The sequence below is a fragment of the Nerophis ophidion genome, linkage group LG14, assembly GCF_033978795.1.
Source record: "Nerophis ophidion isolate RoL-2023_Sa linkage group LG14, RoL_Noph_v1.0, whole genome shotgun sequence".
Lineage (NCBI taxonomy): Eukaryota > Metazoa > Chordata > Actinopteri > Syngnathiformes > Syngnathidae > Nerophis > Nerophis ophidion.
The window spans coordinates 8,819,569-8,837,821 of NC_084624.1; the positions used below are offsets into that span (position 1 = coordinate 8,819,569).

The 18,253-nt window shown below is 31.0% G+C and overlaps 1 protein-coding gene across 1 annotated transcript in view; it reads right to left on the minus strand.

Moving 5' to 3' along the window:
* Positions 1-1,600: 1,600 nt before the first annotated feature.
* Positions 1,601-18,253, minus strand: part of LOC133568069 (solute carrier family 25 member 36-A-like) — a 68,105-nt gene continuing 51,452 nt past the window's right edge. The window contains exons 5-7 of the mRNA XM_061919777.1: positions 10,358-10,424; positions 9,978-10,267; positions 1,601-2,233 (exon numbers count right to left, since the gene is read on the minus strand). Coding sequence (XP_061775761.1) covers positions 2,040-2,233; positions 9,978-10,267; positions 10,358-10,424 — 551 coding nt within the window. The 3' untranslated portion in view covers positions 1,601-2,039. The remainder of the gene's footprint in view (positions 2,234-9,977; positions 10,268-10,357; positions 10,425-18,253) is intronic.

Genomic DNA, 18,253 nt, shown 5'->3' on the forward strand with positions numbered 1-18,253 from the left:
ATATATGCACATACATACATGTATACATATATACATATACGTACATAAATACACACATATACATACACATACATGCATATATATATATATATATATATATATATATATATATATACACACACACAATCATACATGCATGTATGTACATTATATATATATATGTATATATATATACATATATATATATATATATATACATACAGATACATACATATATACTTGCATATACGTATATACATTTACTTATATATACATACATACATACATACATATATATATACACATACATATACACATACATACATATATGTATACATACATACATATGCATATGCATACATATGTATACGTAAATAAATACACGTACATGTATATACACACACACATACATACATGCATGTATGTACATTATATATACATACATATATATATACATACATATATACAAATACAGATACATACATATATACTTGCATGTACGTATATACATATATATATACATACATACATACATACATGCATATACATATATACATACATATATACACATACATACATATATGCATACATGTATACATACATATATATACACATACATACATGTATACATACATATATATGCATATGCATACATACGTACGTATAGGTAAATAAATACACATATGTACATACATACATGTATATATATATATATATATATAAATACATGCATATACATGTATATACACATGCATACATACATATATATATGCATACATACATATAAGTACATAAATACACATATATACATACATACACACACATGCATATATATACACATAAATACATGCATATACATATATATACATGCATATATACATATACAGATATATACATATCTATATATACACATATCAATATATATAAATATATATACATATGCACACATATACACATCTATACAAATACATATATATATATACACATGTATATATATATATACACACACATATATATATATACCTTTATATATGCAAATAATTCATATATATATATACACACACACACACACACACACAAACGCACACACAGCAGAAACCTCAACACTGTACAATATATTTGCTATAAGAACAGTAGCGCAAAATACCATCTTCAATATAGCCTTCTTTTTCGTTGTTGTCTTCTGTTACAAAGTACACGACTATAGACCGTCCACACCTTCAAATGCAAAGCACGAACCTGGAAGAAGGCCACAAAAGTGCATGTTGCCCACATCTTCCGGGCGCTAAAAGCCAAAAGGGAAGGGGAGAAAAAAGGGCAGGGAATGACAGCGGTGGCCTTGCACACAGGGGGAACTTTAGTCCTTGTTACACCGTGTGATGGCAGACATCTAACCCCGCCCCCCCCACCCCCCGGGTCACATGACTAAGTCGTGTGGAGATCTGCTGCAGGAACTTGCTGAAAGTCATATATATATATATGTACATACATATATATATATATATATATATATATATATGTACATACATACATACATATATATATATATATATATATATATATATATATATATATATATATATATATATATATATATATATATATATATATATATATATATATATATATATATATATATATATATATTCACACCAAAACAAAACATTCTGCCTTGGACGAATATTCCTCAACAAATGCAAAAAAGTGCCAATTTGACCAAAAAAAGGGATATTTTCCATTCAAATTAGAACTATTTTGTCAACTTTTCCTTTTCCTGGAGGTTATGTGTAGGAACTCACTCTTCACTCCTCACTCCAGGAACTTAAGGCCACTCAAACTGTGCGGATACGGTTTTTCCTTCCACTGCATCTTTCGTCTCAGGTCCGCCAGCCTCTCTCTCTCTCTCTCTCTCTCTCTCCAGTCCACGTGCCGACAAAAAAAAGGCGCCTTTTTTTTTTTTGCCGGGTCTTTCCTCCTTCGCCGGTCCTCCTCCTTTGGTCTCGGGTCCGAACCTGGCCAAAGGCCGACGTGGGGAGTGTTTGTGCGGCGTGGGAGGAGGCCTAGCGGCCCAGCAGGTAGACCACCACCTCGTAGGTGCACATCATGATGGCGGTGTTGGGGATCTGTCTGACCAGGTGCGTGGTGAGGCCGCGGTACAGCGCCCGGTAACCTTCCTCCTTCGGCACGGTCAGCAGGGTTTGGAAGAAGGAGCGGTACTTGCTGCCCTCTTCTCGTAGTCGCGTGCGGATCACCTCTGCGATCAGGGAAAATGTTCAGAAAAAAAGATTATGGACTTTGAACGCATCGCAAAGTCAATTCATCTTTGCAGATATGTCAATCAAACCACTAGCGCGGAACCAATTAACGGCGAGAAAATGAGGGTTTTTAATATTCTGGATAATACAGTGCAGCCAGAAAGTATTCACAACTTTTTCCACATTTTGGCATTTTACAGCCTTATTCCAAAATGGAATTCATTTTTGTCCTCAAAATTCTACACACAATACCCCATGACTTTTTTTTTTTTTTTTGTAAAAATGCATTAAGAATAAAAATATAGAAATTACATGTACTACAGTGCAACCGGAAAGTATTCACAGCGCTGTACTTTTTCCCACATTTTCTCATATTACAGCCTTATTCCAAAACGGAATTAATTCATTTATGTCCTCAAAATTCTATACACAATACCCCATAATGACGATGTAAAGGTTTTTTGTTGTTGTTTTTTTGTACTTTTTCCACAGTTTATACAGACTTATTCCAAAATGGTATTATTTTCTGTCCTCAAAATTCTACACACAATACCCCATAATGACAATGTAATTTTAATATATATATATATTTTTTTGCAAATATGTATTAAGAAAAAAAAATTAAATTCCAAAATGGAATAATTTTTTGTCCACAAAATTCTACACTCAATATTTTGACAATGTAATTTTATTTATTTATTTATTTATTTTGGCAAAAATGTATTAGGATAAAAAAATGAAATTCCAAAATGGAATTGATTTTTGTCCTCAAAATTTTACACACAATACCCCATAATGACAATGTATTTGGGGGGGGGGGGGGGTTGCAAAAATGTATTAAGAAATGTAAATCTAAACGCTTTTTCATTTATTTTTATTTTTTGCAAAAATGTATTAAGAATAAAAATATAGAAATTATAACTATTACAGTGCAACCGGAAAGTATTCACAGCGCTGTACCTTTTCCCACATTTTCTCATATTACAGCCTTATTCCAAAACGGAATTAATTCATTTATGTCCTCAAAATTCTATACACAATACCCCGTAATGACGATGAAAGGTTTTTTGTTGTTGTTTTTTTTTTTACTTTTTCCACAGTTTATACAGCCTCACTCTAAAATTGTATTATTTTTTGTCCTCAAAATTTTACACACAATACCCCATAATGACAATGTAATTTTAAATTTTTCTTTTTTTTCTTTTTTTTGCAAAAATGTAATAAGAAAAAAAATTGAAATTCCAAAATGGAATAATTTTTTGTCCACAAAATTCTACACGCAATATCTTGACAATGTAATTTTATTTATTTTTTTATTTTTTATTATTTTTGCAAAAATGTATTAAGAATAAAAAATATAAATTCCAAAACGGAATTGATTTTTGTCCTCAAAATTTTACACACAATACCCCATAATGACAATGAATTTTTTTTTTGCAAAAATTTATTAAGAAATGTAAATGTTTTTTTCACTTATTTTTATTTTTTTGCAAAAATGTATTAAGAATAAAAAAATAGAAATGACATGTACTACAGTGCAACAGGAAAGTATTCACAGCGCTGTACTTTTTCCACATTTTGTCATTTTACAGCCTTAATCCAAAAGGGAATTCATTTTTGTCCTGAAAATTCTACACACAATACCCCATAATTACAATGTAATTAAAAAAAAAAAAAAAAAAAGTTTGCAAAATTGTTTTAAGGGAAAAAAAATGTAAATTCCTCAATTTAATTAATTTTTGTCCTCAAAATTCTACAAACAATACTCCATAATGACAATGTATTTTTTATTTTTTTATTTAATTTTTTTTTGCAAAAATGCATTAAGAATAAGAATATAGAAATTATAACTACTACAGTGCAACCGCAAAGTATTCACAGCGCTTTACTTTTTCCACATTTTGTCATTCTACAGCCTTATTCCAAAATGGAATTCATTTTTGTCCTGAAAATTCTACACACAATACCCCATAATTACAATGTAATTTAAAAAAAAATAAAACATGTTTGCAGAAATGTTTTAAGGATAAAACAAATTTAATTCCTAAATTTAATTAATTTTTGTCCTCAAAATTCTACACACAATACCCCATAATGACAATGTAAAGGTTTTTGTTGTTCTTTTTTTGTACTTTTTTCACAGTTTATACAGCCTTATTCCAAAATGGTATTATTTTTTGTCCTCAAAATTTTACACACAATACCCCATAATGACAATGTAATTTAAAAAAAATTTATTTTTATTTTTTTTGCAAATATGTACTAAGAAAAAAATTGAAATTCCAAAATGGAATAATTTTTTGTCCACAAAATTCTACACTCAATATTTTGACAATGTAATTTTATTTATTTATTTATTATTTTTGCAAAAATGTATTAAGAATAAAAAAATTGAAATTCCAAAATGGAATTCATTTTTGTCCTCAAAATTGTACACACAATACCCCATAATGACAATGTGATTTTAATTTTTATTTTTAGCAAATATGTATTAAGAAAAAAAATTGAAATCCCAGAATGGAATAATTTTTTGTTCACAAAATTCTACACACAATATTTTGACAATATAATTTTATTTATTTATTTATTTTTAATTTTTTTTGCAAAAATGTATTAAGAATTAAAAAATGAAATTCCATAATGGAATAGATTTTTGTCCTCAAAATTTTACACACAATACCCCATAATGACAATGTATTTATTTGTTTATTAAAAAAAAAAAATGTATTAAAAAATGTAAATGTAAACGTTTTTTAATTTATTTTTATTTTTTTGCAAAAATGTATTAAGAATAAAAAAAAATAGAAATGACATGTACTACAGTGCAACAGGAAAGTATTCACAGCGCTGTACTTTTTCCACGTTTTGTCATTTTACAGCCTTATTCCAAAATGGAATTAATTTTTGTCCTCAAAATTCTACACACAATACCCCATAATGACAATATAATTAATTGTATTATTTTTTTGCAAAAATGTATTAAGGATAAAAAAATTGAAATTCCAAATTTGAATTATTTTTTGTCCTCAAAATTCTACACACAATACCCCATAATGACAATGTATTTTTTTTATTATTTTGTTTTGCAAAAATGTATTAAGAATAAAAAAATAGAAATGACATGTACTACAGTGCAACAGGAAAGTATTCACAGCGCTGTACTTTTTCCACATTTTGTCATATTACAGCCTTATTCCAAAACGGAATTAATTCATTTATGTCCTCAAAATTCTACACACAATACCCCATAATGACGATGTAAATGTTTTTTTTGTTGGTTTTTTTTTTTGCAAAAAATGTATTAAGAATAAATATTGTAATGACATGTACATAAGTATTGTACATGTAATACAGTGCATCCGGAAAGTATTTATATTACACGAAATGTAACTTTTTCCACATTTTGTCATATTACAGCCTTATTCCAAAACGGAATTAATTAATTTTTGTCCTCAAAATTCTCCACACAACTACCAATTATGATAATGTAAAACTTGTGTTTTTTTGTTGTTGCAAATGTATTAAGAATAAATACAAATAAAAATGACATGTACTACAGTGCGGCCGGAAAGTATTCACAGCGTTGTATTTTTTCCACATTTTGTCATATTACAGCCTTATTTCAAAACGGAATTCATTAATTTTTGTCCCCAAAATTCTCCACACAATACCCCATAATGACAATGTATAACTTATGTTTTTTTTTTTGTTGCAAATGTATTAAGAATGAAAAAAATAGAAATGACATGTACTACAGTGCAACCAGAAAGTATTCACAGCGTTGTACTTTTTACACATTGTCATATTACAGCCTTGTTTCAAAACGAAATTCATTTTTGTCCTAAAAATTCTACACACAATACCCCACAATGACAATGTCCTTCCATCCATTTTTTACTGCTTGTCCGATTTTTGAGCCCCGCGTGTAATGTCCTATATTTTCAATGGAACATACAAAATGTTGGTGTTGCTTACTTGAGTCATATTGTAGTCTACACGTATCTCTTATGTGTGACTGCCATCTACTGGTCACATTTAATCATTTCACCACGCACTAAATAAAATAGCTTTGAGGTGGGTAAGCAAAACCATAGTTATATAACGGGTTATAAGAGTAGAATAGAATAGAATGGACTTAATTGTCATTATATTTTCATATAACCAGATTTAGGACTCCAACTTAAGGTGCGGCAGTGGGAACAAATATGGGGTAAAATAAATAACACAATTGAAATAAACAGACTACTATCCAATAAAAATAATAAGCAATCCTGTACAATATACAAAACACTATAGAAATACAAAATACTGTACAATATACAGAACAAGACTTTAGCGCCCCCTACATCCCGTACTGACAGTTGTACGTAGCATCTGGCCATGTGTGTTGTTGCAAGACATATTTGATCAACAGCTACATAGGTCACACTGGGGGTGGCCGTAAAAAAAACTTTTAACACTGTTACAAACATGTGCCACACTGTAAACCCACACCAAACAAGAATGACAAACACATTTCGGGAGAACACCTGCATCGTAACACAACATAGAACAATTACCCAGAATCCCATGCAGACCTAACCCTTCCGGGATACGATATACACACCCCCACCCTCACTACTTGCGTCGGTTGAGGTGGTGTATATTGTAGCCCGGGAGAGTTTGGGCTGTAAGGTGTTCTGGGTATTTGTTCTCTTGTATTTAAATTGTGTTAGGGTGCGGAAATTCTCCCAAAATGTGTTTCTCATTCTTGTTTGGTGTGGGTTCACAGTGTGGCACATATTTGTAACGGTGTTAAAGTTCTTTTTACGGCCACCTTCAGTGGGACCTGTATGGCTGTTGAACAAGTACGTCTTGCAGATTAAGTTTAAATTTAGTTGGAGTCCTTAATCTCGTTACATGCAAATATAACGATAATAAAGTCCATTCTATTCTATAAGGCGCACTGTTGAGTTTTGAGGAAGAAAAATCATTTGAAGTGCGCCTTATAGTCCAGAAAATGGTGTTGTGAGGGAAGGTTACCGTGAGGGTACGCCAGGGTGGTGGCACAGGTCTTGGAGGTGGCCGCCGCCAGCATCATGCCGACAAAGTCCGAGGCGTCTTCCGGGATACAATATACACACCCCCACCCTCACTACTTGCGTCGGTTGAGGTGGTGTATATTGTAGCTCGGGAGAGTTTGGGCTGCAAGGTGTTCTGAGTATTTGTTCTCTTGTGTTTACGTTGTGTTAGCGTGCGGAAATTCTCCCAAAATGTGTTCGTCATTCTTGTTTGGTGTGAGTTCACAGTTTGGCGCATATTTGTAACGGTGTTAAAGTCCTTTTTACGGCCAGCCTCAGTGGGACCTGTATGGCTGTTGAACAAGTACGTCTTGCAGATTAAGTTAAGATTCAGTTGGAGTCCTTAATCTCGTTACATGCAAATATAATGATAATAAAGCCCATTCTACTCTATAAGGCGCACTGTCAAAAATCATTTGAAGTGCGCCTTATAGTCCAGAAAACGGTGTTGTGAGGGAAGGTTACCGAGAGGTTACGCCAGGGTGGTGACACAGGTCTTGGGGGTGGCCGCCGCCAGCATCATGCCGACAAAGTCCGAGGCGTCTTCCGGGATACAATATACACACCCCCACCCTCACTACTTGCGTCGGTTGAGGTGGTGTATATTGTAGCCCGGGAGAGTTTGGGCTGCAAGGTGATCTGGGTATTTGTTCTCTTGTGTTTAAGTTGTGTTAGGGTGCGGAAATTCTCCCAAAATGTGTTTGTCATTCTTGTTTGGTGTGGGTTCACAATGTGGCGCATATTTGTGACAGTGTTAAAGTTCTTTATACGGCCACCCTCAGTGTGACCTGTATGGCTGTTGAACAAGTACGTCTTGCACATTTAGTCAAGATTTAGTTGGAGTCCTTAATCTTGTTACATGCAAATATAATGATAATAAAGTCCATTCTATTCTATAAGGCGCACTGTCGAGTTTTGAGGAAGAAAAATCATTTGAAGTGCGCCTTATAGTCCAGAAAACGGTGTTGTGAGGGAAGGTTACCGTGAGGGTACACCAGGGTGGTGGCACAGGTCTTGGAGGTGGCCGCCGCCAGCATCATGCCGACAAAGTCCGAGGCGTCTTCCGGGATACAATATACACACCCCCACCCTCACTACTTGCGTCGGTTGAGGTGGTGTATATTGTAGCCCGGTAGAGTTTGGGCTGCAAGGTGTTCTGGGTATTTGTTCTCTTGTGTTTACGTTGTGTTAGGGTGCGGAAATTCTCCCAAAATGTGTTTGTCATTCTTGTTTGGTGTGGGTTCACAGTGTGGCACATATTTGTAACTGTGTTAAAGTTCTTTATACGGGTGCGGAAATTCTCCCAAAATGTGTTTGTCATTCTTGTTTGGTGTGGGTTCACAGTGTGGCGCATATTTGTAACGGTGCTAAAGTTCTTTTAACGGCCACCCTCAGTGTGACTTGTATGGCTGTTGAACAAGTACGTCTTGCAGATTAAGTTAAGATTTAGTTGGAGTCCTTAATCTTGTTACATGCAAATATAATGATAATAAAGTCCATTCTATTCTATAAGGCGCACTGTCAAAAATCATTTGAAGTGCGCCTTATAGTCCAGAAAACGGTGTTGTGAGGGAAGGTTACCGTGAGGGTACGCCAGGGTGGTGGCACAGGTCTTGGAGGCGGCGGCTGCCAGCATCATGCCAACAAAGTCCGAGGCGTCTTCCGGGATAAAATATACACACCCCCACCCTCACTACTTGCGTCGGTTGAGGTGGTGTATATTGTAGCCCGGGAGAGTTTGGGCTGCAAAGTGTTCTGGGTATTTGTTCTCTTGTGTTTAAGTTGTGTTAGGGTGCGGAAATTCTCCCAAAATGTGTTTCTCATTCTTGTTTGGTGTGGGTTCACAGTGTGGCGCATATTTGTAACGGTGTTAAAGTTCTTTATACGGCCACCCTCAGTGGGACCTGTATGGCTGTTGAACAAGTACGTCTTGCAGATTAAGTTAAGATTTAGTTGGAGTCCTTAATCTCGTTACATGCAAATATAATGATAATAAAATCCATTCTATTCTATAAGGCGCACTGTCAAAAATCATTTGAAGTGCGCCTTATAGTCCAGAAAACGGTGTTGTGAGGGAAGGTTACCGTGAGGGTACGCCAGGGTGGTGGCACAGGTCTTGGAGGCGGCGGCCGCCAGCATCATGCCGACAAAGTCCGAGGCGTCTTCCGGGATACAATATACACACCCCCACCCTCACTACTTGCGTCGGTTGAGGTGGTGTATATTGTAGCCCGGGAGAGTTTGGGCTGTAAGGTGTTCTGGGTATTTGTTCTCTTGTGTTTAAATTGTGTTAGGGTGCGGAAATTCTCCCAAAATGTGTTTGTCATTCTTGTTTGGTGTGGGTTCACAGTGTGGCGCGTATTTGTAACTGTGTTAAAGTTCTTTATACGGGTGCGGAAATTCTCCCATAATGTGTTTGTCATTCTTGTTTGGTGTGGGTTCACAGTGTGGCGCATATTTGTAACGGTGTTAAAGTCTTTTATACGGCCACCCTCAGTGGGACCTGTATGGCTGTTGAACAAGTACGTCTTGCAGATTAAGTTAAGATTTAGTTGGAGTCCTTAATCTCGTTACATGCAAATATAACGATAATAAAGTCCATTCTATTCTATAAGGCGCACTGTCAAAAATCATTTGAAGTGCGCCTTATAGTCCAGAAAACGGTGTTGTGAGGGAAGGTTACCGTGAGGGTACGCCAGGGTGGTGGCACAGGTCTTGGAGGCGGCGGCCGCCAGCATCATGCCGACAAAGTCCGAGGCGTCCTTGACGGCCTCCTCCTCGCCCTCCATGCTGCTCTGGACCCGGGCCTGCAGCAACTTGCGCTTGATGCTCTCGTAGATGACAAAATGGATGACCGTCTCCGAGATGCCGGCGTACGACGCCGACATGCCCCGGTAAAACCCTCGCAGGCCTTCCATCTGGTACACCCGCCGAACGCACTCGAACGCGTTCATGCGGCGCTCGCCTCGGTTCCTGCGGCGGTGAGGACAAAAGCAAAGAGCACACCTCAGTCTCGGGCATTGGCGGCGGTTTTGGCGAGTGGAAGGTGAAGGTGCGCCCAACCTGGAGTCCAGCTGCATGCGGGTCTTGATCAGCCATATGGGGTTAGTGGCCGTGATGGCGGTGAAGCCTGGAAAAGAGCGGCGGAGTTCAGACGGGTGCAGAAAGAGCGGGACAAACACATAGCATGTGCTAAGCTAACGACAGGACAGTGAGAAAAAGCATCTTTTTCACCAGCTAGAATTAAATAAATACATCTAGCAAACATATTTTTACTGGCATGGAAGCAAACTAACTCGTTGAGGACTGAGCAGAGACACAAGCACAGAATCTAACGCCGAGGTGTCAAAGTCACATCGCCGTAGTAATAACTTTATTATTACACCTTTTTTTAATGCATTTTAATAGCACATTTAAAAAAAACTAAAATATGCTAAGTTGCGATAATTTCACCTCCTACTTTAGTGTGTATTACTGGAAATGGAAAAACAGTACTGCTGTTTTAATGGTAAAAAAAAAAATAAAAACCTTTTTTTTAAAAAGGCAGCTCAGTTGTTGGAATTTTACTGTAAAATTTACTCTTTTTTTTAATGTAAATTAAAAAAACTGCAATTTTATAGCACAATTTTGGCACCTGAGCTGCCAGTTTGTTTGTTTTTTGGCCTATAAGGACCAGATGAGTCGCCCGCTGGCCTATTCTAAAAATAGTTCAAATAGCAGCACTTACCAGTGAGCTGCCTCTAATTTTTACATTTGATATATTTACTAGCAAGCTGATCTCGCTTTGCTCGACATTTTTCATTCTAAGAGAGACAAAACTCAAATAGAATTTGAAAATCCAAGACTTGGTCTTCACTTGTTTGAATAAATTCCTTTTTTTTTTTTACTTTGCTTCTTATAACTTTCAGAATTTTTAGAGAAAAAAATACAACCTTAAAAACGATTTTAAGATTTTTAAAAACCTTTTAAATTCATTCCTCTTCTTTCCTGACAATTTAAATCAATGTTCAAGTATTTTTTTTTTTATTATTGTAAAGAATAAGAAATACGTTTTAATTCAATTCTTCATTTTAGCTTCTGTTTTTTCGACGAAAAATATTTGTGAAATATTTCTTCAAATTTATGATTAAGAATAAAAAAAAATATTCGGGCAAATCTAGAAAATCTGTAGAATCAAATTTAAATCTTATTTCAAAGTGTTTTGAATTTCTTTTAAAAATTTTGTTCTGGAAAATCTAGAAGAAATAATGATTTGTCTTTGTTAGAAATATAGCTTGGTCCAATTTGTTATATATTCTAACAAAGTGCAGATTGGATTTTAACCTGTTAAACACATGTCATCAAAATTCTAAAATTAATCTTAATCAGGAAAAACGACTAATGATGTTTCATAAATTCTTTTTTAAATTTTTTCCAAAAGATTCGAATTAGCTAGTTTTTCTCTTCATTTTTTCCGGTTAAATTTTGAATTTTAATTTTAATTAAATTTTAATTAAATTTTAATTTAATTTTAATTTAATTTTAATTTTAATTTAATTTTAATTTTAATTTAATTTTAATTTAATTTAATTTTAATTTAATTTTAATTTAATTTTAATTAAATTTTAATTTAATTTTAATTTAATTTTAATTTAATTTTAATTTAATTTTAATTTAATTTTAATTTTAATTTAATTTTAATTTAATTTTAATTTAATTTTAATTTAATTTCAATTTAATTTTAAATTTTTTCGTGTTTTCTCGTCTCTTAAACCGTTCAATTAAGTGTTTTTTTCATCATTTATTCTCTACAAAAAATTCCCGTAAAAGGAAAAAAAATGTACGACGGAATGACAGACAGAAATACCCTTTTTTTTATATATACGGATTATTTTATTAAAGGTAAATTGAGCTAATTGGCTATTTCTAGCAATTTATTTAAGTGTGTATCAAACTGGTAGCCCTTTGCATTAATCAGTACCCAAGAAGTAGCTCTTGCTTTCAAAAAGGTTGGTGACCCCTGCTTTAGTGTGTATTACTGGAATTTTTTTTCCATTTCCAGTAATACACACTAATGTATGAGGTGAAATTATTGCAAATTAGCATATTTTAGTTTCTTTAAAAAGTTATATTAAAATGCATTAAAAAAAGGTGTAATAAAAATGTTTTTTTAAAGGCTTAATAATAATGTTATTATTTTTTTAATGCATTTTAATAGTACATTTTTTAAAAACTAAAACATGCCAAGTTGCAATATTTCACTTCATACTTTAGTGTGTATTACTGGAAATGGAAAAACAGTACTGCTGTTTTTATGGTAAAAAAAAAAAAAAAAAAGGCAGCTCAGTTGTTATAATTTTACCGTAAAATGTACTTTTTTTTTACTGTAAATAAAAAAAACTGCAATTTTATAGCACAATTTTGGCACCTCAGCTGCCAGTTTGTTTGTGTTTTTTTTTTTACTGTAGATTTTTTGTGTTTTACTGTAAAAATAAAAAGCACTGTTTATTTCATTGACAGAAAAATGCTGTAAAAACCACAGTAAATTTCACAATTTTACAATAAAATCTATTGCTATTTTTACGTTGCACAAATTGATGGATAACTTTGAAGTCATTAATATTAATATTTATTTATATTCCAAAAGTTTGGTTTTTTTTACTGTAGATTTTTCAGTGTATTACTGTAAATGCCAAAGCAGCACCAGAGTTTATTACAGTAAAAACAGTATTGTTTTTTTGTTTGTTCTTTTAGAAAAATGCTGCAAAAACCACAGTAAATTTCACCATTTTACCATGAAATCTATTGCTACTTTTACATTGCACAATTTGATAGTCATTACTATTAATATTTATCTCGATTAAAAAATATTTATCTCTATTAAAAAAATGTTGTTTTGCATACTGTAGATTTTTCAGTGTATTACTGTAAACACCAAAATGGAGCCACAGTTTATTACAGTAAAAAAAAACTACAGTTTTTTTTTCTTTAGAAAAATGCTGTAAAAACCACAGTAAATTACTGTAAATGGCAAAACAGCACCAGTTTATTACAGTTAAAAAAGTAGTTTTTTTTCTCATTTTGAGAAAACTGCTGTAAAATTCATAGTAAATTTTACAATTTTACCATTAAATCTTTTGCTTCTTTTACATTGCACGATTTGATAGTCATTACTATTAATTTTTATTTATATTCCACAAATGCACCAGAGTTTATTACAGTAAAAAAAAGAAAAATACTGTTTTTTGTTTAGTTTTTTTGAAAAATGCTGTAAAAACCACAGTAAATTTCACAATTTTACCATGAAATCTATTGCTACTTTTACATTGCACAATTTGATAATTATTACTATTAATATTCCTTTCTATTAAATTTTTTTGTTTTTTACTGTATATTTTTCACTGTATTACTGTAAATGCCAAAACAACACCACAGTTTATTACAGTAAAAAAAGTAGGGTTTTTTTTCATTTTGAGAAAAATGCTGTAAAATTCACAGTAAATTTCACAATTTTACCCTGAAATCTATTGCTACTTTTACATTGCACAATTTGATAGTCATTAGTATTAATATTTGTATTAAAAAATATATATTTTGTCTACTGTAGATTTTTCAGTGTATTACTGTAAACACCAAAATGGAGCCACAGTTTATTACAGTAAAAAAAAAAAACTACTGTTTTATTTTAAATGGCAAAACAGGACCAGTTTATTACAGTTAAAAAAAGTAGTTTTTTTCTCATTTTGAGAAAAATGCTGTAAAATTCACAGCAAATTTCACAATTTTACCATGAAATATTTTGCTACTTTTACATTGCACAGTTTGATAGTCATTACTATTAATTTTTATTTCTGTTCCACAAATGTTTTTTTACTGTATATTTTTCAGTGTATTACTGTAAATGCCAAAATTGAGCCACAGTTTATTACAGTAAAAAAAAAAAATACAATTTTTTTGTTTTTTTTTTAGAAAAATGCTGTAAAAACCACAGTAAATTTCACAATTTTACCATGAAATCTATTGCTACTTTTACATTGTAGTTTGATAGTCATTACTATTAATTTTTATTTCCATTCCACAAATGTTTTTTTTTTACTGTATATTTTTCAGTGTATTACTGTGAATGCCAAAATGGAGCCACAGTTTATTACAGTAAGAAAAAATACTACTGTTTTTTGTTTTTTAGAAAAATGCCCCAAAAACCACAGTAAATTTCACCATTTTATCATGAAATCTATTGCTACTTTTACATTGCACAATTTGATAATCATTACTATTAATATTCCATTCTATTAACATTTTTTTGTTGTTTTTTACTGTATATTTTTCAGGGTATTACTGTAAATGCCAAAACACCACAGTTTATTACAGTAAAAAAGTAGGGTTTTTTCTCATTGTGAGAAAAATGCTGCAAAAACTACAGTAAATTTCACAATTTTACCATGAAATCTATTGCTACTTTTCCATTGCACAATTTGATTGTCATTACTATGAATTTTTATTTCCATTCCACAAATGTTTTTTTGCTGTATATTTTTCAGTGTATTACTGTAAATGCCAAAATGGAGCCACAGTTTATTACAGTAAAAAAAACAACTACTGTTTTATTTTTATTTTATTTTTTTTAGAAAAATGCTGTAGAAACCACAGTAAATTACTGTAAATGGCAAAACAGCACCAGTTTATTACAGTTAAAAAAGCTGTTTTTTTCTCATTTTGAGAAAAATGCTGTAAAATTCACAGTAAATTTCACAATTTTAACATGAAATCTATTGCTACTTTTACATTGCACAGTTTGATAGTCAATACTATTAATTTTTATTTCTATTCCACAAATGTTTTTTTAACTGTATATTTTTCAGTGTATTACTGTAAATGCCAAAATGGAGCCACAGTTTATTAAAGTGAAAAAAAAAACATTTTTTTTTTTTTTTTTTTAGAAAAATGCTGTAAAAACCACAGTAAATTTCACAATTTTACCATGAAATCTATTGCTACTTTTCCATTGCACAATTTGATAGTCATTACTATGAATTTTTATTTCCATTCCAGAAATATTTTTTTGCTGTATATTTTTCAGTGTATTACTGTAAATGCCAAAATGGAGCCACAGTTTATTACAGTAAAAAAAAACTACTGTTTTATTTTTATTTTATTTTTATAAGAAAAATGCTGTAGAAACCACAGTAAATTACTGTAAATGGCAAAACAGCACCAGTTTATTACAGTTAAAAAAGCTGTTTTTTTCTCATTTTGAGAAAAATGCTGTAAAATTCACAGGAAATTTCACAATTTTAACATGAAATCTATTGCTACTTTTACATTGCACAATTTGATAATCATTACTATTTATATTTATTTCTATTCAAAAAATGTTTTGTTTTTTTCTGTAGATTTTTTAGTGTATTACTGTAAATGCCAAAATGTCACCACAGTTTATTACAGTAAAAAAAAGTACTGTTTTTTTTTTTATTATTAAAAAAAATGCTGTAAAAACCACAGTAAATTTCACAATTTTACCATGAAATCTATTGCTACTTTTAAATTGCACAATTTGATAATCATTACTATTAATATTTATTTGTATTCCAAAAATGTTTTTTTTACTGTAGATTTTTCAGTGTATTACTGTAAATGCCAAAACGGCACCACAGTTTATTACAATAAAAAAAAAAAAAAAAATGTTTTCATTTTGAGAAAAATGCTGCAAAAAACACAGTAAATTCCATAATTTTACCATAAAATCTATTGTTAATTTTACATTGCACAATTTGATAGATAACTTTGAAATCATTACTTTTATTATTTATTTCTATTCAAAAAATATTGTTTTTTACTGTAGATTTTTCAGTGTATTACTGTAAATGCCGCAACAGTTTATTGCAGTAAAATAAACTACTGTTTTTTTTTTTCATTTTTTGGGGAAAAATTTTGTAAAAACCACAGTAAATTTCACAATTTTACCATGAAATCTATTGCTACTTTTACATTGCACAAGTTGATAATCATTACTATTAATATTCCTTTCTATTAAATTTTTTTTGTTGTTTTTTACTGTATATTTTTCAGGGTATTACTGTAAATGCCAAAACAACACCACAGTTTATTACAGTAAAAAAGTAGGTTTTTTTCTCATTGTGAGAAAAATGCTGCAAAACCTACAGTAAATTTCCCAATTTCACCATGAAATCTATTGCTACTTTTACATTGCACAATTTGATAATCATTACTATTTATATTTATTTCTATTAAAAAAATGTTCGCTTTTTTACTGCAGATTTTCCAGTGTATTACTGTAAATGGCAAAACAACACCAGTTTATTATGGTTAAAAAAGTAGTTTTTTTCTCAATTTGAGAAAAATGCTGTAAAATTCACAGTAAATTTCCAAATTTTACCGTGAAATCTATTGTTACTTTTACATTGCGCAATTTGATAATCATTACTATTAATATTCATTTATATTCAAAAAATGTTCGCTTTTTTACTGTATATTTTTCAATGTATTACTGTAAATGCCAAAACGGCACCACAGTTTATTAAAGTAAAAAAATACAGTTATTTTTATTTTGAGAAAAATGCTGTAAAAAACACAATAAATTTCATTTTTACCATGAAATCTATTGCTACTTTTACATTTCACAATTTGATAGACAACTTCTAAATAATTACTATTAATATTTATTTCTATTCAAAAAATGTTTTTTTTTTACTGTAGATTTTTCAGGGTATTACTGTAAATCCCAAAAGGCACCACAGTTTATTACAATAAAAAAAAAGAATTTTTTTTTTTTCATTTTGAGAAAAATGCTGCAAAAACCACAGTAAATTTCATAATTTTACCATAAAATCTATTGTTAATTTTACATTGCACAATTTGATGGATAACTTTGAAATCATTATTTTTATTATTTATTTCTATTAAAAAAATATTGCTTTTTACTGTAGATTTTTCAGTGTATTACTGTAAATGCCGCAACAGTTTATTGCAGTAAAATAAACTACTGTTTTTTTTTCCATTTTTTTGGGGAAAAATTTTGTAAAAACCACAGTAAATTTCACAATTTTACCATGAAATCTATTGCTACTTTTACATTGCACAATTTGATAGTCATTACTATTAATATTTATTTATATTCAAAAAATGTTTTGTTTTTTACTGTATATTTTTCAGGGTATTACTGTAAATGCCAAAACAACACCACAGTTTACTACAGTAAAAAAAGTAGCTTTTTTTCTCATTTTGAGAAAAAATGCTGCAAAAACTACAGTAAATTTCACAATTTTACCATGAAAACTATTGCTGCTTTTACATTGCACAATTTGATGGACAACTTTTAAATAATTACTATTAATATTTATTTCTATTCAAAAAATGTTTTTTTTACTGTAGATTTTTCAGTGTATTACTGTAAATGCCAAAAAGGCACCACAGTTTATTACAGTAAAAATAAAGTATTTTTTTTTTCAATTTCGAGAAAATGCTGTAAAAACTACAGTAAATTTCCCAATTTTACAATAAAATCTACTGCTACTTTTACATTGCACAATTTGATGGATTACTTTGACATCATTACTATTAACATTTATTTCCATTCAGAATATTTTTGTTTTTTTACTGTAGAGTTTTCAATGTATTACTGAAAATGCCCCAAAAAATTTACAGTAAAAGAAAGTTTTGAGAAAAATGCTGCAAAAACCACAATAAATTTCACAATTTTACCATGAAATCTATTGCTATTTTTACATTGCACAATTTGATGGATAACTTGCTTTAAAATCAAAATTATTAGTATTTATTTATATTCAATAAATGGTTTGAATGTTTGCTCATATATTTTTGCATAATTAGACAATATTTAAATCAACAGTATTTCCAATTACACGGAGTACGTATATTCTTTTTCTTCCAAAATAGAAAGAAAGAACACATTTAGTAAGATGACAGTATTGATATTGTTATTTCCAGGCTTTGGAGGGC